Source organism: Candida jiufengensis, assembly GCF_024610255.1.
Source record: "Candida jiufengensis strain CBS 10846 chromosome Unknown scaffold10, whole genome shotgun sequence".
In the NCBI taxonomy this organism is placed as follows: domain Eukaryota; kingdom Fungi; phylum Ascomycota; class Pichiomycetes; order Serinales; family Debaryomycetaceae; genus Lodderomyces; species Lodderomyces jiufengensis.
Genome location: NW_026261570.1, coordinates 336,847 through 359,238, shown reverse-complemented (window position 1 = coordinate 359,238; position 22,392 = coordinate 336,847). Strand labels below are relative to the sequence as shown.

General features: G+C 29.7%; 10 protein-coding genes across 10 annotated transcripts; 5 read left to right on the top strand and 5 right to left on the bottom strand. All coding sequences in view use genetic code 12, as the record gives it.

The window, feature by feature from the left end:
• Nucleotides 1–191: 191 nt before the first annotated feature.
• On the top strand, nt 192–509 carry KGF54_005653 (uncharacterized protein; the record flags this gene model as incomplete). Its single annotated transcript, XM_051766473.1, has 1 exon — nt 192–509. One exon carries the CDS (start codon nt 192–194, stop codon nt 507–509), a length of 318 nt encoding a protein of 105 aa, XP_051617426.1.
• A 61-nt stretch (nt 510–570) lies between these two features.
• On the bottom strand, nt 571–2,703 carry PRT1 (translation initiation factor eIF3 subunit b; the record flags this gene model as incomplete). Its single annotated transcript, XM_051766472.1, has 1 exon — nt 571–2,703. One exon carries the CDS (start codon nt 2,701–2,703, stop codon nt 571–573), a length of 2,133 nt encoding a protein of 710 aa, XP_051617425.1.
• Nucleotides 2,704–2,883: 180 nt separating this feature from the next.
• Nucleotides 2,884–5,154, bottom strand: KGF54_005651 (uncharacterized protein; the record flags this gene model as incomplete). The annotated part of the gene is made up of 1 exon (XM_051766471.1): nt 2,884–5,154. One exon carries the CDS (start codon nt 5,152–5,154, stop codon nt 2,884–2,886), a length of 2,271 nt encoding a protein of 756 aa, XP_051617424.1.
• Nucleotides 5,155–5,347: 193 nt separating this feature from the next.
• PRE10 (proteasome core particle subunit alpha 7) lies at nt 5,348–6,230 on the bottom strand (the record flags this gene model as incomplete). Its single annotated transcript, XM_051766470.1, has 3 exons — nt 5,348–6,066; nt 6,125–6,173; nt 6,228–6,230. 3 exons carry the CDS (start codon nt 6,228–6,230, stop codon nt 5,348–5,350), a joined length of 771 nt encoding a protein of 256 aa, XP_051617423.1.
• A 266-nt stretch (nt 6,231–6,496) lies between these two features.
• Nucleotides 6,497–7,501, top strand: KGF54_005649 (palmitoyltransferase; the record flags this gene model as incomplete). Its single annotated transcript, XM_051766469.1, has 1 exon — nt 6,497–7,501. The coding sequence occupies one exon, from the start codon at nt 6,497–6,499 to the stop codon at nt 7,499–7,501; it is 1,005 nt and encodes a 334-aa protein (XP_051617422.1).
• Nucleotides 7,502–8,595: 1,094 nt separating this feature from the next.
• Nucleotides 8,596–9,602, top strand: PRX1 (thioredoxin peroxidase; the record flags this gene model as incomplete). Its single annotated transcript, XM_051766468.1, has 3 exons — nt 8,596–9,058; nt 9,142–9,235; nt 9,506–9,602. 3 exons carry the CDS (start codon nt 8,596–8,598, stop codon nt 9,600–9,602), a joined length of 654 nt encoding a protein of 217 aa, XP_051617421.1.
• Nucleotides 9,603–11,769: 2,167 nt separating this feature from the next.
• KGF54_005647 (uncharacterized protein) lies at nt 11,770–15,873 on the top strand (the record flags this gene model as incomplete). Its single annotated transcript, XM_051766466.1, has 1 exon — nt 11,770–15,873. One exon carries the CDS (start codon nt 11,770–11,772, stop codon nt 15,871–15,873), a length of 4,104 nt encoding a protein of 1,367 aa, XP_051617420.1.
• Nucleotides 15,874–16,526: 653 nt separating this feature from the next.
• On the bottom strand, nt 16,527–17,777 carry KGF54_005646 (uncharacterized protein; the record flags this gene model as incomplete). The annotated part of the gene is made up of 1 exon (XM_051766465.1): nt 16,527–17,777. One exon carries the CDS (start codon nt 17,775–17,777, stop codon nt 16,527–16,529), a length of 1,251 nt encoding a protein of 416 aa, XP_051617419.1.
• Nucleotides 17,778–20,350: 2,573 nt separating this feature from the next.
• Nucleotides 20,351–21,541, top strand: KGF54_005645 (bifunctional diacylglycerol cholinephosphotransferase/ethanolaminephosphotransferase; the record flags this gene model as incomplete). Its single annotated transcript, XM_051766464.1, has 1 exon — nt 20,351–21,541. One exon carries the CDS (start codon nt 20,351–20,353, stop codon nt 21,539–21,541), a length of 1,191 nt encoding a protein of 396 aa, XP_051617418.1.
• A 93-nt stretch (nt 21,542–21,634) lies between these two features.
• Nucleotides 21,635–22,084, bottom strand: TOM22 (Tom22p; the record flags this gene model as incomplete). Its single annotated transcript, XM_051766463.1, has 1 exon — nt 21,635–22,084. The coding sequence occupies one exon, from the start codon at nt 22,082–22,084 to the stop codon at nt 21,635–21,637; it is 450 nt and encodes a 149-aa protein (XP_051617417.1).
• Between the last annotated feature and the right edge of the window lie 308 nt (nt 22,085–22,392).

Below are 22,392 nucleotides of genomic sequence, written 5' to 3'. Positions count from 1 at the left end.
ATCTGCTGTATTAGTCTACTTTGAATTAATAGGTTTTTGCATCCAAATCATTAAATTGAATCAGAATTGAAAAACATTCATGTTTCAGCACTACCAATTACCACGCAATGAAGATTATTATTATTTGGATTTTTAATTTCTATTATCAACTACATTAATAATCATCTACTTATCAGTAACACTAATTAACAATGCTCCAGCTAAATAGAACAATAAGGCAGACAAGTCAAAGACTACTATTTTCAAATATAATACGAAGATCATATACAACTCAAAATATGGGCGAATATGAAACCAAAATTTATGATATATTAAATTCAGAATTCCAACCAACCAATTTAAAAGTTCAAGATGTATCTGGAGGTTGTGGATCAATGTTTGCTATATTTGTTGAAAGTTCTAAGTTCAAAGGTTTACCAATGATAAAACAACATAGATTAGTTAATGATTTACTAAAAGATGAGATCAAACAATGGCATGGGTTACAATTAAAGACTAAATCTAGTTAGAAGGATGCACTTGTATATATTAAATAGAAGTTCTATTTATTTATTTTTATTTATTTATTGTCTATTCAACAATTTCTTCTTTTTCTTCTATAATTTCTTCTTTAATTTCTTCAATAATTTCAGCTTGAACATCATTTGTCTTTGTGTTTTTGTGGAAATGTTTAGCTCTGTAAGCTCTCCATTCTTCTAATGCTTTTCTTCTTGCCAAAATAGCTTCTTTTACGGCAGCATCAGCTTCCATAGCATCTAATTCTTCAAATTGTGCTGAATATTCACGTAAGTTACTACGTACTTTCTTTTTATCATTGTTTGTTAATAATGATTCTGGTCTTGGTCTCCATATAAAATCATTAAATTGATCTATTGATTCATCTCTTAATCCATTACCTGTAAATTCATATAATCTATAACCATTATCTATAGCATGTAACCAAGCTGATGACCAAGCACTAACAAATCTTCCAGAAGGATCCCATGAAATATTTGTCATACCAGCATATTTATCAGTTTTTAATAATTTAACATTAGTGGCATTACCTTTCCTGCTAGTATCATCTTCAAATGAAACATCAAAAAATTCAATTTCTCCTGATGATCTGGAAATAGTTGCAACTACAACGTATCTTCCCTTTGGTGACCAAATAACAGTATTTGAATGTTTATTTTCAATTTTCTTATAAGGTTTATATTTGGTACTTGCATTTTTCCCTTTTGTAACTTCTGGTGCATAAAATGTAATTGTATTTTTTGGAATTGCAGGATTTGGATTGCCATCATCTAATCTACTTATAGTAATGAATCTTTCACTTTTTGGTTCCCATGCAAAATTAACAATAACATCTTTTAATTCTAATTTTTCAACTGGTATATCTTTTTCACTAACTTTGAAAAAATCAAGATTTGAAAATATAGTTTTACCTGATTTTGTATGTCTATCGACTTTTATACATAATAATTTACCTTCACTTTGCCAATGCATTTTACAATCACTTACTTGGAAAAGATTAACAGTACGTAAAACTTGTCTACTTGGAATTTGCATAATTGCAACTCTTGCAGTTTGATTTGTACTTTCAGGAGTCCAATATGATAAGATATGTTCACCTTCCTCTTGTCTTGAGTTATGTAATTTGACTCCAGCTGGTGCCCACTCAAAATCTTGAATCCCATCAATTTTAACTAATTTCTTCTCTAATAATTGAAAACTTGGAGTTTCATAAATTGCTAAAGCATCAGGTCCTTGACGTGCACAATATTTATCATCATATGACCATTTAACTAATGGCCACGGCATTTCCTTTTGATGTTCTAAATGTGGTGGTAATGCAAATGTTCTAACTGGCTCACCAGTATTCATATCCCAAATTACTAATTTATGACCTTCACTTTCTGGTCCGAATGGAAACTGTTGTCTTTCATGAGCTGAATCTGGTAAAGTAATTGGTACTGGTGATAAAGTAACCATATATTTTTCATTTGGAGAAAAATCAATTAATCTAACTTGATTGTGGAAAAATCTCTTAATACTATGGAAATTATCTCCACCCCATGATTGAATACCTTGAGGATGAATAGAAAATAAATAAGTACCTTTTGGTGAAAATCTTGCATATTTTGAAGTAAAACCTTTTCTAGGTTCAACTGATGGTTCTGGTTCATTTGATTTTTTGTTCCAATAAATACCAACAGTATCACTAAAATGTAAAATTATTTGATCTCTACCTTGTTCATCTTGTAACCAACTATTTAAATACCCATGTGATTTAAATGGTTCAATTTCTGGTTCTTTAAAATCATTGCTAATATTACCAAATTTTTCAATGTCTGATAATTTATTAACTAATAATCTATGATTTTGATCTAATTTTTTCCCATGTAATTTTTTAATTGCTGTATCAGCTTCTTGTGAAGTCTTGTATTGAATGAAAAGATATCCTTTTGATTTACCATTTTCCAAGGGCATATGCATACCTTCATCTCCTTCAACAATTTCACCAGCACTACTAAATAATTTTCTCAAGACTTTTAACAAAACTGGAACTTTTGATTCTGGTGCAATTGGTGCTCCATCAACTATTACATAATTATCTAAGCCAACATCAGCATCATATTGTTCTTCTAAATCTGAAAAATCAATATCATCTAAGTTGATCTCTTCTTCAAGTTGAAGATAATCTTCTTCATTAATTGACATTTTAGTGGTGAATTTATTTATTGAAGTTTGTTTTTAGTAGATCGTAAACTGAAAAATTTTTAAACAGTAAAAAAAAAATTAAAATAATAAAGAGTGGTAGTGTGAAATGCTACAAATCTAAAACAGTAAAAATCATTATAATCATTATTAGCTATTTTAAACATTACTTAACATATTTCTTTATCTATTAGCAATCTCGTCTTCTAGTTCCCTAAATTTCTTTTGAGCTTCACTATCTTCAAAAATTCTTCTTTCTCTTTCAGCTTTCCATCTTCTTCTTATATCATTAAACCTTAATTCAGTGATTGAAGAATCAGTTCCACCACCACTTTTCAACTCTTCAATTACTTTCAGTAGTTGTGAATTTTGTTCAGTCAATCTTTCATTTTGTTTCTGTAAGACATGATCATTTTCTTTTAATAATAATCTTACATGATCATTGATAATCATATCAGTAGCTCTTACAAAATAATTTGAAATTGACTTATGATTTTCTCTTATAAAATTTATATCTTTTTCATCAAGTGTAAAATTTGATAATTTTCTCATTATTTTTTCGTATTTTCTTGTTGGATTTAATATTGATTCATCTTCTGCTACTTTATTGAACGATTTTAATAATTTTGAAAATTGTGTCATGTCAAATGTGAGTAAATCTTTGTATTGAAATTCAACTATTGATAATTTTTTAATATTGTCTTGATTTTTATTATCATTTTGTTGGAAATGCATAAACTCGGTTAATTTATCAATCTTTGATTTTAATGATTCATTTTCCTTTTGTAGTGATTCATTTTGATATGATGTTTGAATTTTTTCTGAATAATTTTTTCTTTGATTATCTATTGCGTTGGTGAGTTCATTCTTTAAATTTTCAATTTTAATTTGTTGATTTCTTAACTCGGTTGATTTTTCATTTAAGGCTTTGTCGTTTGATTGTTTTAAAATGGATAATGACTCTGTTGTTGAATTAAGCTCTTCAATTATTTTTGAATAAGCATTTTGTAAATCTAAATATTCAGTCATTAGACTCAGTTCTTGAAGATTATAATTATTTGCGTGTTGTTGTAGTTTTACATGTTCATTTTGTAATGCTTGTAGTTGTTGCTGATATTCTTGAGATGCTTTTTTAGCTGAATCTAAATTAGTGTTGAGTTCTTGAATTTGAGCTTGGTATTGTTTGACCACATCTACTTGATCTTCATTGACTAGTTTTTGTTTTAAATCATTAATCTCTTGAGATTGAGCTTCAATGTCTTTAGTTAAATCTTTATTGAAAGCTACTTTTTGTTTCAAGTTATTGATTTCCTCATTTTTGATTTTTATTTTTTCACTTGAACCTTCATCCTCAGATATCTTTTGTCTTAATTTGTCATTTTCCTCTTGTTGTGCATGTAGTTGTTTAGTTAATTCTTCATCTTTGAGTACTTTGTTTCTCAAAATGATAAATTCTTCATTTTGAGTTTGCAACAGCTTAGTCAATTCTTGTTCTTTAGCTAGTTTATTCTTTAATTCGATAGTTTCCTCATTTTGAATATGTACATTATTTGAAGAATTCGTGTGATTTTGATTCTGAGCTAACTCTAATTTATGCTTTAATTCAGTAATTTCCTCGTTTTGTGATTCTAATTGCTTGAATAAATCTGATTTTTCAATTTCAAGTTGCTTAATTATATCTGTATCTTTACCATTATCTGATGAAGGTGGAGTTAATATAATAGTTTGAGCAGATTTATAATTAAGTTTATCTAGTAATCTCTTGAGTTGTATGTCAATAGGTAGATCTTGTTCGATTCCATGTGTTTGTGCATTTTCCAAAATGACTTCTTGTAATTTACCAGCTTCTCTCAATTTTAGATCTCTAACTTTAATTTTTTGCTCAAATTCTCCAAAACTTGTAAACATATCTTGATTTAATTTATATAATTCATCGTAATCTTTTTTTAATGCATTTAGTTCAATTTCAGCTGATGACAACGACGCGTCTTTAAATTCTTCAATTGGCATTATACTTTTTAATTCTTTTGGATCTAGTTTATTCTTTTCAATTAAATCTTGTAAAAAATTTTTCATTAGTTTAATTTGGATCTTGTAATTGATTATTCTTTTATTCAATTCCTCTTCTTTAGAATTTGTATCTATAAATACGTTATTTGCATCTGGCCCAAGGTCAGGTTTATTATGAAAAATTGAAGATGATGTTGTTGTAGTAATGCTCGGTTTTATTGAGCGGAATTGTCTCCAAGGTGATATATTTCTAGGTACCACTAATTCTTCTTGACTTTTACTTGGGGATTCTGGATGAGTTATAAATGGACTTGACGATCTTGAAATATTTCTTTGTGTTGGTGAATGTATAACCAGATCTTCAGAAAAATCCATTGAAATTGATAAATCTTGTGGTGATTTAAAAGCAATTGGAGATTCAATAGAATCTGTTTCAGCCGACATTGTGCATTAAAGTTTCATTTGTAGTTATATATATCAAAATTTATAGTTGTAGTTTTGAAATTGTTTCAGATCAATTTCGTATTTTTTTTTTTTTGTTATTTGTTTACATTTATTCAATTAAAGAAAAGTAAAAACTCTACAAACAAAATTCAATACTTTATGACATTCTATTACTTAAAAATAGCTATACAACTTACGATTCCATTTCCTCATCTTCATCTTCTTCTTCATCATCTTCTTCATCAGCTTGTTTTTTTGCATCTTCTAATAAATCATCAGGTATAAACTGATGTCTACCACCAGTATGCTCTTTACTTATCCAAGAAATTTCTAATTCATAGTCTTTATCTTTATTATCTTCATGAGCTAATTTTATTATTTTTGCTGCTATAGGTATTGCTTCTTTACAAGTAATTTCTTCAAAATTTAATTTTTCTAATTCTGATTTTGCAATTTGTCTACCTTTTCCAGTCGCCGCTCCACTATAACCCCAACATGTCCCACTTGGTTCTATCATATATAAATGTGGTCCATCATCATCTACTCCTCCAACTATTGATACTATACCAAATGGTCTAACTGAATTATAACATGTATAATTTTGAACATATATCCCCATTCTATCCATTAAATTAGGTACTGGTATTGGAATTTTAAATATTGATTTAAACGATTGTGATTCATCTCTACATCTGTTGACAAAATGACGTCCATCTGGTAATAAACCTGAATATACTACTCCAACATGACGATCAACTGTTTGAATTCTTTTGTTTTTGTTTGGTATCAATAATTTTGAATTTATAATTTTTTCGACTGCCAAAACAATCCCATCTTTACATTTGATACCAATTGATGTACTACCATTTTCAACTGCTTTCATTGCATATTCTACTTGAAAATTTCTACCATCTATGAATAGTTAGTAAATCTAAATGAAAATGAAAAGTATTAATAAAAATCAACATACCTGGTGAAAAAACACTATTTGATAAATCATAACCAGTACCAATTGAAGTCTGTTAGTTTGTTAGTATACAATTCTCAATTGAAGCTTCAGCGATTATACATACCATTTTGTAGTTTTATCTAATAAAGTTTGGTGATAATTATGAAAATTGCCACTAACAAAAATTAATACTCACTTTTTACAACCAAATTCAAATTTATCAATTTGCGCACGACAACTACTCAAGATATGGTTCTACAATTTAAATGGCCATTGTTGGGAGTTATAATACCTAGTATCGTGATTGCTGTATTGTCATATGGTTCTCATATTTTCATACTATATCATCATCTAACAATTAATGAACAAATATGTTTTCAATCAATAGTCACCATGATTTGGATATCATATATACTTGCAATTTTTAAATCACCAGGAGGTCCACCAACAAATTATAAACCTAAACAAGGAGAATGGAAAAGGTACTGTTCAAAATGTAAAAATTACAAACCACCCAGAGCTCATCATTGCTCCAAATGTAAAAAGTGTATATTATCAATGGATCATCATTGTCCTTGGACTTTAAATTGTGTTGGTCATGAAAATTTACCACATTTTATGAGATTTTTAGTTTGGGTTATAATTGGTACTTCATTTTTATTTGCTCAGCAAGTTAATCGTATAATAGAATATTACAATAATTCAGATTTACCAATTTATTTAATCAAAAGATCAGAATTAGCAGCAGTTATTGCATTAACTCCAATAAATTTATTTGTTTTAATTAGTATAAGTTTATTATTTATAAGGTGTTTTATTAATATCTGTAAAGGAATGACTCAAATTGAAATATGGGAATGGGATAGAATTGAAAGTCAATTTGATAGTAATAGATTATGGGAATCAATAAAATTAAATTATAGAAAACTTCATGATAAAGAATTACCAAAATTAACAACTTGGACTAATTATAGAGAGGAACCATTACAAACAGAAGAATCATCAAATGAAGTACCTGAGAATTTCACAATTGATGATTTGATTTTTCCTTATGATTATGGAATATGGCAAAATATAACAAAAGCTTTAGGTGGGCCCTTCTTGTTTTTATTACCATGGTCAAAACCTTCAGAGAATGGGCATGATTTGGAGCCATCAATAGATTATAAAGAGGATGATCAATTAAATTTACCTTGGCCTCCAGATGGTGGTAATCATGAAATTGAAGTTAAAACTCCAACAAATGAAGAACTCAAAAATATAAAAAATTACTCGAAATTGAAAAAGATACTAGATCCAAGAACTGAATCCAAAAGAAGTAATTGGACTAATGATCAAGGTGAAAAATTAGATGATTTTGGTGTTGACATAGATGATTCTGATGATGATAAATTGTAAAGCATATAGATTTTAAAGAAAAATTATTATTCACTTACAGAGTACGGACAAGACGTAGGTACCATCGATGAAGCTGATGAAGCTGAAAGTAATCAATTCTTCCATGTATATCATTCGACCAAACATCGAAAAATAGCATTGGTTTTGTAGGTTGTCTGATGCAACTTGTTTGTCGTTAGCATTGAATTCTCGAAAATATCTGAAAGAGCGGTTAATACCTTATCCGCTGATGGGTCAATTTATTTTCTGCAATAAGTTGAGTAATTTAAGTGAGTATACGTCCACTTTTCCTTGGCTGATTAGTTTGAGTCTCAATGGTGGTTAGTTCATTTAGAGTTGAGTTATTTCACATTTGGTCTATTCATCAACCTTACTTAAGCTAGTCGTGTAGTAACTCCAGTTGTTTTTGTGCCATAATTATTTTTGCGATATTGCATACATTTTCTTGGATGAATTGCAAATTTATTTTTCAATTGTTTTTGTCCAAATTTAACTTAGTCTTAATTTGAAACAGAATATTCTAAATGATTTGAATAATTATTAAACTCACATGGTCACGTGATTTTATACAATATTGATTTTAGATTAAATTGGTGATCAAAATTAGAATCTGAGAAGTATTGATTAAGATTTCCCAAAATTTTTTGCCTTGTTGTTCCAAAAGACACCTCAGCGTTGAATTTCTTGAAGCATTATTCAGAAACTAGCTGTAATAGATTAAACGACTAGAGGTATGGGTTGAGATAGACCCTACTGGAGAGCCGCAATTCAATTATAGATATTTTTTCAAAGTTTGTCCAAGAAGTGAAACTAAGACTGAAATTGAAATTAAGTTTGTCTGTATATTGTGTAAAATTATTAATTGAATTTCGTAATATTACTTTTATAATTTTTTCAATAATTTACTTTGTTTATTTCTTCCCCCTTGTGGTTTTGATTTATTATTTTTCAGTTTTATTATTATTATTTATATTAATTAATTTCCTACAAATCTAAAATTTATATATATATTTATAGATTTTTTTTTCTATTTTAAACAACAACGATATCAATTATTGTATTCAATTTAAATTAGGTCAATTCAATTTATAAAAATGTCTTCATCAAATCAAACTTTAAGATTAGGTTCAACTGCTCCAGATTTCCAATCTGATTCATCAAATGGTCCAATTTCATTCCATGATTATATTGGTGATTCATGGGCTATTCTTTTTTCTCATCCAGATGATTTCACTCCAGTTTGTACTACAGAATTAGGTGCTTTTGCTAAATTAGAACCAGAATTTGCAAAAAGAAATGTTAAATTAATTGGTTTATCAGCTAATAATACTGATTCTCATAAAGCTTGGATTAAAGATATTGATGAAGTTACTGGTTCAAAATTATCTTTCCCAATTGTTGCTGATCCAGAAAGAAAAGTTGCTAATGCTTATGATATGATTGATTATCAAGATGCTACTAATGTTGATAATAAAGGTCTTCAATTAACTATTAGATCAGTTTTTGTCATTGATCCAAAAAAGAAAATTAGAACTATTTTATCTTACCCAGCTTCAAGTATGTTGCAATTATGCTAGATTATTCAGAATTGGCTCAATTGATTCATTTAATTTAATTTGATACTAACTATACAAATTTAGCTGGTAGAAACACTGCTGAAGTTTTAAGAATTGTTGATTCATTACAAACTGGTGATAAATATAGAGTTACCACTCCAATCAACTGGGTCAAGGGGTATGTATTTTTTATTTTACTAACATTGTTCTAGAGTTGTTGAAGTATTATCATGAAAATAGTTTATCAAGATCCACAGTTTAATTTTTTGATGCTACCAGATTTGAAATTTTTTTTTCTTGCGCGAAAAAAATAGTTGCTACCAATTTTTGTTTTAAATCATCAACAATACTATTTTCAAGATGATATACTTCAACAACAACAAGAAACAATGTCTGTTTTGTTAACCAGAGATACTGACCAATTCTAATGTGACCACGTTATTGTAAGCCCAGCAGTGTCAGATGAAGAAGCTAAAACCTTGTTTCCTAAATTTAGAATCATCAAGCCATACTTAAGATTAACTCCTTTGGATCTTGAAGAATAAATTATCAAATTTGATTAACTAAGTAGTAATAAAATAGCACTTATGAAGTAGATTTAGATTTCTCTGCTGCGTTGAATCGTCTCAGTGAGTTGTGGGGAGGTGATTTTCTTATTTATCAAACATGTAGAGAAAAAGAGAATTATGAAGTAACGATCTTCCACACATAAAGAATTAGATTCTAAGAGTGTAAAATGAATCTTTTATAATATTTCTTTTCGACTTATGTTTCTACCTAGTCATCCTCCGCAAAATTTGCAGCTTCGACACATGTTTTCAGTCGTTACAGAAGCCGATATAGAGGGCACTTTTCAGAATCTACCTCAGATTGACGCAATGCAATATCTGAGTTCCATATAGCTAGATATGAGTTTTTCAAAGTGTTCAGAGTAGCTCGATATGATGTTGATGAAAAATCGTCTTGGAGCTACGAAAAGTTTCAGACTCAAGTATAGCATTTGACTAATCCAGATTCAAAATAACGTACTAAACAAGCCAAAAATCATTGATTTTGTTTCAAAAGAAGAGATTTCTATTAAATTTTACTTACCAAAATTGACCTAGTGGTTTTGTAACAAAGAAATTAAGTTTTAAAAGCTGGTGTAAATTATCGTATACCAACATATACATTGACCTTAAAGAGGTTCAGAGTGATCCAAAGACTGAAAGATTGCTATTACCCTTTAATGCTAGTGTAGCAACGTTTTTAGACGTTTGTTGTGTCGAGCAGTTGTAATAAAAGATCAGAATAGTTAAAAAGTACAATAGACAAATGCATAAAAACATTTTCAGTTAAACAACTCAAATTGCATTAAGATTATCAAAGACGATGAAAGTAAAGGTGTTATATTAAGTATTAAACTGTACTCTTTATTACCATTTAGTACTATTTTCCTAAGTCTCAGCTAAGGGTCTTTTAGCCTTAGAATTATGCTTTTAGCGGAATTATTACTGACAACAATATTCAGCAAATATGGCTTGAATTTCTTCACAGTCATAATAAGATCAATATCTAGTTCTGGGGGCAGCCCAAATGTGGAGGGACAACCCAAAGCGACAGAAACAGTATTATAATTTATAATTTTGTACTAACAAAACCTTATTTTAAAATTCAAACGTACAGGCTATTTTAATTAAATAAATAATATCAAACTAACACAAAAATCATTTGGGATAAACAATTCGAGGAAAATGAACGAGCTAGACTTTAGAAATACTCGCTCTTCAAGTGTTGGATGTACGAAAAGTTCAATGTCCAGTCAGCTTAACCACATTTTATAATTAATAAACAGAGATTTTATTAGGATGGACAATTTGAATTTTATTTTTATTGTTATTATATACGAAATTCTGAAACAAACATAGTACAAAATTTAGACGAAATTATTGAAGCATATGCATGTGTACTATTAAAAACAGGTTACTTAGTATGCAGTATTTAGGATAATAATAGTAGAAACTTTTTTGATCAAGATTTGAAGAACGTCGAATTTGTCAAGTAATAATTACAAAATAAATTATGTCTCTCTAGTTGAGTGAAAAGTGTTATATCTGTAAAACACATTAGATAAAATGCATTTTCGTAAAGAACTGCCAAATATTTATAATAATAATTACAGTTTATTATTCATTCGAAATTAACACTTGAATGAGAAGCGTGCCAAGAAAGATGTTTCATGATACGAAGCTGATCTATGGGCGAAATTAATATTATATCTTTAAATATGCTTGGTGAGTTAAATGATGGAGTTATAATATTTACATCGAAAATTTATATTATAGTGTGACTTTATATGCAGTATTTTACCATACTTACGGAGAATCTGAAACACGAATGCTCAGTAATAAAATTTCAATTTTAATAACAAATAATTTAAGGAGTAACACATACTGCATTAATTTTATTATACTTATGAAAATTTGATTTTATTATATTACAAGTATTAAGTGTTGTTCATAATTTCAAATTGTAAATTAATTTTTTTTGATACTTAACTTCGTTTTCATACTTTCAACGAATCACTCATTTTCACCAAATCAAACCCTAATCAATATTATTTCTTCATTATACATATCTAATCCAGCATAATAGACAAATAATTCAAAAATCACCAAAAACTATTTCCTTTCAACAACAAAATCATTCACAGCATCAAATCAACGTTTCAATATGAAAGATTCAACCAGGAATAAGAAGTTTCGAGACTCGTCACTGGAGGAGGATGATAACTTCACCGTAAACAAAAAAAGAATGGTACCACAAGTCGTTGACTCTTCATCATCATCTTCAATCATCAACGATCTTTCTTCTCAATTAAGTGTTATCGATCTCACAGGGGACAATGACGATTCAAATAATCATTCCGCGGCAAATGAAGCATATAATCAAGTTGATCTCACCAGTATGGAACCCCCAGTTCTACTTCCACAACAATTTACCTCCCTGACAGATGATGTCAATTTCCATGAATTACAACAACCTTTGAAAGGATCATCAAGTCAAACACAAGATACTAGAATAACTTCTTTTCCACCAGCACAACCACAATCATTAGCTGAACAAAATTCAAACAGTCCATTTCTTCCATCAAGCTCAACATCATCAATACCAAATACTCCACCATCAAAACAACGAGCATTGTCTCAAAAGAGATCAATCTCTTCATTTTTTTCAAAAACAACAGCCAAAAGACATCATCCATCATCTGCTACTGCTCCATTATCTGCTACTCCATTATCTGCTACTCCATTATCTGCTACTCCATTATCTGCTACTCCATTATCTGCTACTCCATTATCCGCTACTCCATTATCCGCTACTCCATTATCTGCTACTCCATTATCTTCTGCTGTTGCTCCATTATCTGTTGCTTCATCAGTTGCTGCTCCAGGATCATCAAGTCAAACACAAGATTCTAGAATAACTTCTTTTCCACCAGCACAACCACCATCATTAGTTGAACAAAATTCGAACAGACCACATCTTCCATCAAGCTCAACATCATCAATACCAAATACTCCACCGCCAAAACAACGAGCATTGTCTCAAAAGAGATCAATCTCTTCATTTTTTTCAAAAACAACAGCCAAAAGACATCATCCATCATCTGCTGTTGCTCCATTATCTGCTACTCCATTATCTGCTACTCCATTATCTGCTACTCCATTATCTGCTACTCCATTATCTGCTACTCCATTATCTGCTACTCCATTATCCGCTACTCCATTATCTGCTGCTGTTGCTCCATTATCTGCTGCTGTTGCTCCATTATCTGTTGCTTCATCAGTTGCTGCTCCAGGATCATCAAGTCAAACACAAGATACTAGAATAACTTCTTTTCCACCAGCACAACCACAATCATTAGCTGAACAAAATTCAAACAGTCCATTTCTTCCATCAAGCTCAACATCATCAATACCAAATACTCCACCATCAAAACAACGAGCATTGTCTCAAAAGAGATCAATCTCTTCATTTTTTTCAAAAACAACAGCCAAAAGACATCATCCATCATCTGCTACTGCTCCATCATCTACTGTTGTTCCATTATCTGCTGCTGTTGCTTCATCATCTGCTGTTGCTTCATTATCTGCTGCTCCATTATCTGCTACTCCATTATCTGCTACTCCATTATCTGCTACTCCATTATCTGCTGCTGTTGCTTCAGTATCTGCTGTTGCTCCATCATCTGCTGCTGTTGCTTCATCATCTGCTGTTGCTTCATCATCTGTTGCTGCTTCATCATCTGCTGCTTCATCATCATCTGTTGCTCCATCATCTGTTGCTCCATCATCTGTTGCTCCATCATCTGTTGCTCCATCATCTGTTGCTCCACTCCGGTCCTCAACCACTTCAAGTTCAAATTCAAAAAAAAAACCACTTCAACCAACACAACTTAAAGCAAAACAAAGTCCAATTACATCATTTTTTCAATCAGCTTCTAGATTAAACGCACCTTCCTCATCTTCACAACCTCGTGCACCTTCAGCTACTACCATCTTTCCAACTAATTTACAAACAATTCAAGCACCTTCGCTTCCATCTTCTAGATCCCCAACAACAACCATCCAACAATCCTTTACTTCATTATTTCAGCTGAATTTGAACTTATCATCACCAAATCATCAAAAACTTAACTTTTTTTCTAGAAACAAAGGTGACAAGTTGCAGTTGATAAAAAACATTTTTAGCAAAAAATTTGAAGATAATGCTGATGAATTAGATACTAACCAATTATTGGAAGAAAATGACCTAATATACAAACAAGCTAGAGCTAGAACAAGGTATACGGCAAAGAAAGATGATGAGGTTGAATTAGATTTCAAGAACTTGGGACATCATGAATTGTCTCATGATATATTTAAACAAATTTCATCATTTGATCCAACTGTTTATTATGATTATAATTTATTTGCTAATGAAAGAATAGATAAAGTAGATTATGATGATGAATTTAAGGATTATAAAAATCTTCCAGTAGATGATTGGATCTTTAAAGATGAGAAATTGAATTTTGGAAGTGGGGTGCAAAAAGAATATAATCCTATTGATGATGAAAATGCAAACGGGGTTGACAGCAAAACAGATATTTTAACTGAGCATGGATACGAAGTGGTAAGTGAAGTTGATTTTAAAACAACTAGAATTGGTTGTCATAATAAAGATACAAATCAAATAGAGTATCATTTTTTAGAAAAAGTTCTGGTTTCAACTTTGTGTCCACATTCTTTGAGAAATTATAAAAATTTAGTTGTTTCAAAAAATCAAAAATTCTTAGTTCAACCAAATACCGAAAAGCCTTATGACTTTGTAAATGGATTCAAAGTTGAAGTACCACCAACAGAAGAAAGGGAAATTGCTTATGAAAGAGTTGGAATTAAAAGAAGTTATAATGAAAAAGAAGATGTTTATAAGCTTGATAGATACCAATTAAAAAGTATGTCAAACAACGGCTGGGTTATTGACAAAGATTACAGAAGCAATGTTCAAACTATTAGAGAATATTTAGGACTAATTCTGTATGTCCAATTTTTAAGTTTTATGGAATATTTCGGCTTCTTTTGTGGAGATGGTACTTTACACTTCACAAGTACTGGTAATTGTGCAGCAGTTCAGATAAGTCAACATAAAAAACGTGATATCATATATATTGAAAGATTGTTAAAAATTCTAAATATGAGGGTTGGTATAGATTTTAGAGGTTATTATAGAAGAGTTGTTTTACCGAAAGAAGACTATGTGGTACCAACCAATCTTGGTGAAGTAGTTTCTGATAGAGGTAATAATGCAGTTGCAGCTGATGATATTGTTCAATATGATTCATTAAATGTTTATGAAGATGCCATTTCTAGAAGACATGCAGAAGACATCCGTCAAGCAATACTTGGAGATGAAGATGAAACTGTTGTAAACTTATTAGATGATGAGTCACTGGAAAGAAACAACGTGGATAGTTTAATGAATGAAACTGATGAAGATGATGTTGTTGAGGTCAAACAAGAAAAAGAAGATGTTGAGGTCAAGCAAGAAAAAGAAGATGTTGAGGTCAAGCAAGAAAAAGAAGATGTTGAGGTCAAGCAAGAAAAAGAAGATGTTGAGGTCAAGCAAGAAAAAGAAGATGTTGTTGAAATATTTACAATTGCAATAACAAATCACAAATGGAGAATATTATTTACAAAATTTTTTGGGTCGAAGTACAAACATTGTACACTAAACCCAGACAACTCAATTGTTCATATTGCTTCAGTGAAACCTACAGATCAATTAACATGGTTCAATTCTTTAAGCCAAACGGAATTAAATTGTTTCCTAAGAGGATTGAATATGGCCGATGGCCGCAATGACAGTTACAATAGGGTTGCCACATCAGGAGAAGAATTTAGAAAATGGCTACAAAGAGTAATCACCAATGCTGGTCATTCAACTAGGACTTATATGAAGGATCCCAAAGAAGAATACACAACATATAAGAAAGTTCAAGTAAGAAAAGGGAAAAGACCTATTTCTAAAGAAGCTTATAATGCATTGATTGATAAAAGTCCATACATAAGATATGTTCCTGGATCAAAAAGAATTTGGGATGTTGCCTATACAGATTGCACAAGAGAAAGGTCGATTTTGAGTCTTAAACCTTATTACATAAGGGATACACAAATTTATACTGCTCCAAATATTTTGTACTCCTTTAAAAGTCCAACAGGTTTTGTAATATTTAGAAAATCAAATGAAGATGGCACAGCTGGTATTAATACTATTCTTGCTGATAGTTTGTAAGCATGGTCAAAGTGTTGGTTGCATATGCTATTAAAGTGTAATGATTGTTGCTGCTAGTTACTGAAACTAGGTATAGATTAGAGTGTTTTTAGTGGTGTTTTTAGTTGTTTTTCGACTATTAGGTTTGAAGGAAATCTTTTCGGTCATCTTTGAAATGTCGGTAAACTTATGAGAAAATTGATGTTGTTTCGTGGTTTTTTTTTAAATTTAAAGTTTAACTATTTAATATACGTGTTTTTGATACTTAAAATCTGAAGACAAAGAGAAACTTGTTGAGTATAAAAATTGTTGTAAAACCGGAAATTTTAAATTCATTACTATGATTTTATGTTGTCTGAAGTCAAGCAATTTAACATTTTGCATCTCATGCAACGTAGGTTCAAAATAAACTCCTTTGTCTGATCTTGAGCTCTTGGTAAACAATGCTAAGTTGATGCCAATTACGAGTAGCGTCTATACGTTCAAAAGTTTACGAACGGTTGCAATTAAACAAAGAATTGACTTTTTATTGAACTTTTCAAATTAAACTACCGAAATTATGTAAAAAACTAAAACCAATATAAAAATTAAGAACCGAAACAATTCAAATTAAAAGAAACCAAAGAACCAAAGACAAACTCTCAAAACAAGAGTTTTGAATGTAAAACACTTACTCAGGATTTTGAATGATGACCGTCACTATAACTTTTTAATAAGACTGGTCTATCCATTCTTGTAAACAAAAGTGTTTCTTCATCCCTAAAGGCTGAATTAACCAATAAATGATCAAATTCATCTTCTTGATCAAACTTTATTGAGTATATGAAATTTTCTTTCACCATTATTTTTTTGATCCTATCCGGGGTAAAGATTGGAAATGAGTTTTCCTTTAACTCAAAATATATGGTAATTCTCCAAAATTTAGGGGTATTGCGCACGGAATAAAAAACTCCTGCGTGAGCTCCCAATCTTTGAATATGATCAACTAGCATAGTATGATTTGTGGTTATATCAATCTTCTCCTTGTAATCATCATTGTTACAACCCATACCCAGTAAGAATGAATAAGCAGCTACTTTATCCAACTTGAAAATAAGTTCCGGTATCAATCTGGCCTTTCCACCAGTAACAGAAGCAACTTGATTTTCAGCATTAATTCTAAATAAATGTCTAAAGTAATCAATAAGAATCTTATTCTTCTCATCAAAGGCTGATAAAAGTAAATCGTTACCCAGATGTTTATAACTAAAACCCAACTTATTGAACAAAGCTTTAAGAAATTCTTTAGAATTTCCACTAACCACAATTTTATTTGCATATATATTACCATATTTGCAAAAACAACCAAGCAAGTTAATAAATGTTTGTGTCAAAGAAATATCAATACCGAGAATTTCTATCCACCGACGTAAGGCTTCAGCAGCTTCTTCATTTTCTGTGGCACCCCTGATAATGCTCTGAGCTCTAAAATAGATTTCTGGTACCAATACTCGATCCTTATAAAAGGGTAAATGATAAGCATCATCCAACAAAGTGAAATCAAGTTTTTGATTGTATCTACTGTCATCTATTTTTGTTCCATTTCTAGCAAAAACTTGTTGATTTGCACAAATAATTAAATCCAAACTACCCTTATGAGGGTTTATACTTAATTCTAATAAAGGTGAATCCTCTTCAAACCCAAGACAGTAAATTTTACCAGACTTGTATTTCAAATCTCCTGTTTTTATATTGATGGCCATAAATTTACATTCCCTGCCTGCACCAAACACATGCCATAATTCCATTAAGTCTAATGGACCCAATGAAGTCATTGTACGGACATTTGAAAAATATCCTCCAACTTTATGATCAAGTTTTCTAATATTGTATGACTCCAACTTTGCAAGACCTTCTAATTCTTCTTGATTTTGATTATCTGACATATCTTTCTAATACTTGAATCATGAAACTTAATACAATATGGTAAAAAATTTGACGTGTTGTTGATTATTGATATATATCACAATGTTTTTTTATACGTATATTCTTTAGGTGTTTTGAAAGGGTATGATGATGTTTAAGTTCTGAAACCTTGTTGAGTAGGCACAATTAGAATAAAATTAAAGACTAGTAATGGAATATGATATAAATTAGGTGAACAATTGATAAATAAATATAAATGGTAAAAATGTATTAGTTTTTTTAAACATTAATAAAATAATTTTTGTTTTTGCAACCAAGTCAGAAAAAAACTACCAAGTGAAATTTCAGACCTTGTAAGTATTATGAAATGATGTCAATATCAATAGACATGAAACTGAAACATCGAGATGCTTACAATAAGAACTTAAAATTTGAAGTAAACAAATCCATTTCTTTTCCGAAGTTTCAAGAAGCTGTTCGTGTGACTCTGACGGTTCTTGACTACTACTTGGTTAGTAATTTTTGATATAAAAGTCTCTGTTAAAGCTTTGTTGATCAAGCTTTTGTTAAGCAAGCCAGATCAACATGTTGCGTAACAGAGAATAACATAGTTGAACGTACTTTCATCGTGTCCTCATCTATTTACGAGACATGATTGTATTCGAAAATTATATGATTTTCGTTGAACTTTAATATCCGAGGCCCCACTAATGAATAATTTATTTTTATAAGAGTCTTCGATGGTAAATGACTTTCTTTAGTGATATTTGTTGGTTTGACATCCTTAAACTTAATCGTTGTTAACAAAAATTGATGGTATTGATGATATTCAAAATGATGACTTTAATTTGGAATTTTGTTCTCACATATTATTTCGTCCACCAAAATTGCATGAGAATTTAAAAATATTATCGTGCGAGAATTCAAAATAGAATTTAACACTAAATTAAAACTGAAACATTGAACGAAAATAGATTTCATCAACTCTAGGTAAATAATTAAAAGACAAAAATTTATCAGCTTCGACGAAATTTACTATCGTTTAACAAATTTCAAAATTTTTCACATCATTTTTGATGTTGAAAAATAGTAATTTATGCCAGTTGGACCAAGCCCTTAATCTTTTTATTTTAAAATACTACTAATATTCTAAAACACTACTAATTGATAATCTACTGAGAAAAAAGGTTAAAAAATCGTGATTCAAAAGTATCACGGAAAGGTATGCAGAGGAATACCCAATAATGTGGAATAATACTAACACAATTTGAAATTGCTGAAAAAGTTTATATGAACTCCGACATATAAATTTTCAATTCATAAACTTATGAGGTATGCTCTCTCAATTTACAATCTGTAGAATGTAGTCAATGGTATCAATTACGTAAAAGTATAACTTCTTTGTGTTCAAAAGACTTGGTGTGCACAAGTCAATGAAATAATGACCATTTTTGTAATAAACCAATAAGATTTGCAGCCAAAATCAACAAACTTAAACAACGACTACAGTTGATGAATCACCTATAATCAATGTTATGAGAAACAATGCAAAAAGCTTTAGGATCGAGTCTTGAAACTGTGTATTTAATAAACTATGTGCTTATACTAAACTATGCCGTTGTCAGTATAGACGTTAATAGTGGTAATAATTTTAGAAATCAATTGACTTTTATGAAATTTGATTAAATCATCAAACCTTATTTAAGATTAACTCCATTAGAGTTGGAAGATCTCTAATCATAATTTGATGACAATTTTGGGTGACGTTTTCCGACTCTCAATACTATATAGTTGCTTATATAGCTAATAAAGTGAATTAAAATTATGGTTATAGTTTGTCAATTCTTCTATGTCAGAAAATGTCTATTTGTCACTACACGCGGTAGCATTGTTACTACTCGAGGGAGCATTAGTGTAAAAGATTAATAATTAAATGACGTGGCTCTTTGATTTGATAGAATATGTTGTTTGGAATATGCATATTCTCAAATTAATTCATAGAGCTGCAGTGTCAATTGTATTTTTCGAGTTTATTTGCAGCATAATTCATTAGCATTTTGCAACCAAATTCGAGAAAAATTATTAATTCAATTAACTAATCTTATAATAGTTATTGTCTTAATTCAATTGAAATTCTTTGAAATTTATAAGATTATCTAGATGCAAAAGTTCGATTATTTCATAATACTATCTTAACAACTCATAGATCCAGTGTTAATAATAGCAACATAAATGAAATTATCATAAGCGAAAAACGTGAGATAAATTATTAAAAAAATAAATTTTATTTTTCTTCATTTTCTGTAAAGTTGCTACCAATGAAACATTGAAAATTTAAAATCACAATAACAATATTATTAGAATTATCATTTATAAAAACTTATTTTAAGTTTTAACTTTAAGTCAATTGAAAGTTTATTGAAATTCTTATCATCAATTAAAGCTTGGCTTATTTACTTAAACTAGGGAATTTTTTTGATTTAACTTTATTTGGGTATATTAATCAATTTGAAGTAGACCAAATATATAAACATCATCATCTTAATTATTCACAAATTTCAAATATAATTCATTACCTTATCACAACAAAAAAATGGGACTTTTCATACCTACAGATAAATTACATAATTTAAAGTTATACAAATATCAATCAGAAGATCATTCATTAATATCAAAATATGTATTAAAAAAATGGTGGAATTGGTTTGTTTTAATTTTTCCAACTTCAATGGCACCAAATTTAATTACATTATTAGGATTATTTTGGATTATTGCAAATTTATTAGTTGTATTTTACTATGATCCTTACTTAAATGAGACATCCCCAAGATGGTGTTATTTTTTTTACGCAATTGGATTATTTATGTATCAAACATTTGATGGATGTGATGGATGTCATGCAAGAAGAACAGGACAAAGTGGTCCATTGGGTGAATTATTTGATCATTCAATTGATGCTATAAATACTACTTTAGGAGCTATTGTTTTTGGTAGTGTTATGAAAATGGGATATGGAGGATTATTAATGTTATCACAATTTGCATCAGTTTGTAATTTTTATACATCAACTTGGGAAGAATATCATACTCATAAATTATTTTTGTCTAAATTTTCAGGTCCTGTTGAAGGTATATTAATGATTTGTTCTGTTTATATTTTGACTGGTATATTTGGACCAGATATTTGGAATATCGAATTGTTTGATTTAAACTTAACTTCATTTGGTTATGGAATTTACCAAATTAATAGTTCATTGATTTATGTTGTTTTAGGTTTAGGGTCATTGTATTTTAATATCATTTCAGCAATGAACAATGTTGCAAAATATTATGAAGACAAAGATGGCGAAGATAACAAAAAGACTAACTTTGAAATTAAAAATGCTTATCAAGGTTTAATACCATTCTTTGCATATTATGGATTACTTATAGTCTATCTCTGGTTTTACCCAACCATTGTAACAGACTATGGTTTCCCACTAATTTTATCAATTGGTTGTACTATCGCATTCAGTGTTGGTCGAATCATCTTAGCTCATTTAACATTACAACAATTCCCAATGATTCAAACTCCAATGTTTGTACCATTAGGTCAATTAATTTTGAGTAAAATTTTGATAAACATTTACAAATACAACCAAAACAAAGTATTAAATGCTATAAGTTGGTTAGGTTTTGGGGTAACTTTAGGTATTCATGGAATATTTGTTGCAGAAATTATAACAGAAATAACTCAATATTTAGACATTTATGCCTTATCCATAAAACATAAAAAAGTTAATTAAAATAGAAATTCTAGACAAAAATTTATTAGACAGTTTTTATATATCATAAATGTTATACAATATATAATATATACAAGTAATCACATACACCAATCAAGCGATAGCTTTCTTTTCACCAAAAGCATCTTCACTACCAGGAGCTAAAACATCTTGAGCGGATTTTTGTAAACTCATATCTTTTTCCATTTCTTGTAATTGAGTTTCTGATAATATAGCCAAAGCTAATGGTACACCTAATAAAAGTGAGCTTGAAGTTAATCCCCATAATAATTTACCACTATTTGAAGCTATATATGATGAATAAGTTGATACTGTTGAGGCAATTTTGGAAATAGCATCTCTTTGTTGTGGAGATATAATATCTTTCAATGCTACAATTCTATCATATATTGTTTCATTTGCCAAATCAAAATCATCTTCATCATCATCTGAAAATTCTGAATCTGATTCATCATATTCATTTACTTCAACTTTATTTATGGTTGTTGTTCCATCTGGGTATACAGTTTGAGTTTCATCATCTATTTGAGTTAATTTGACCATTGCTGCTGGATTGGTTTATATTTGTATTAAATTAGTACTTGGTTTTATAAATCAGAAAAAAAGATCACCAACTTTGTATACTAAAAAATTTTAATCTAAAAAATGGTATATACACAACCAAGTATTAACAACTACAACAACCTTATCAAATTTCAATCAACGTTTATGCTTTGTTATGTTATTAAAGGTGATTCATAAACTTTTTCTTAAAAATGACTTGATTACAAGTTTCTTCAGAAGTTATGTCGATATAATGTTTTGGTGGAGCAAAGAATTAGTTCAAATACAGTAACTCCAAGATACAAAAA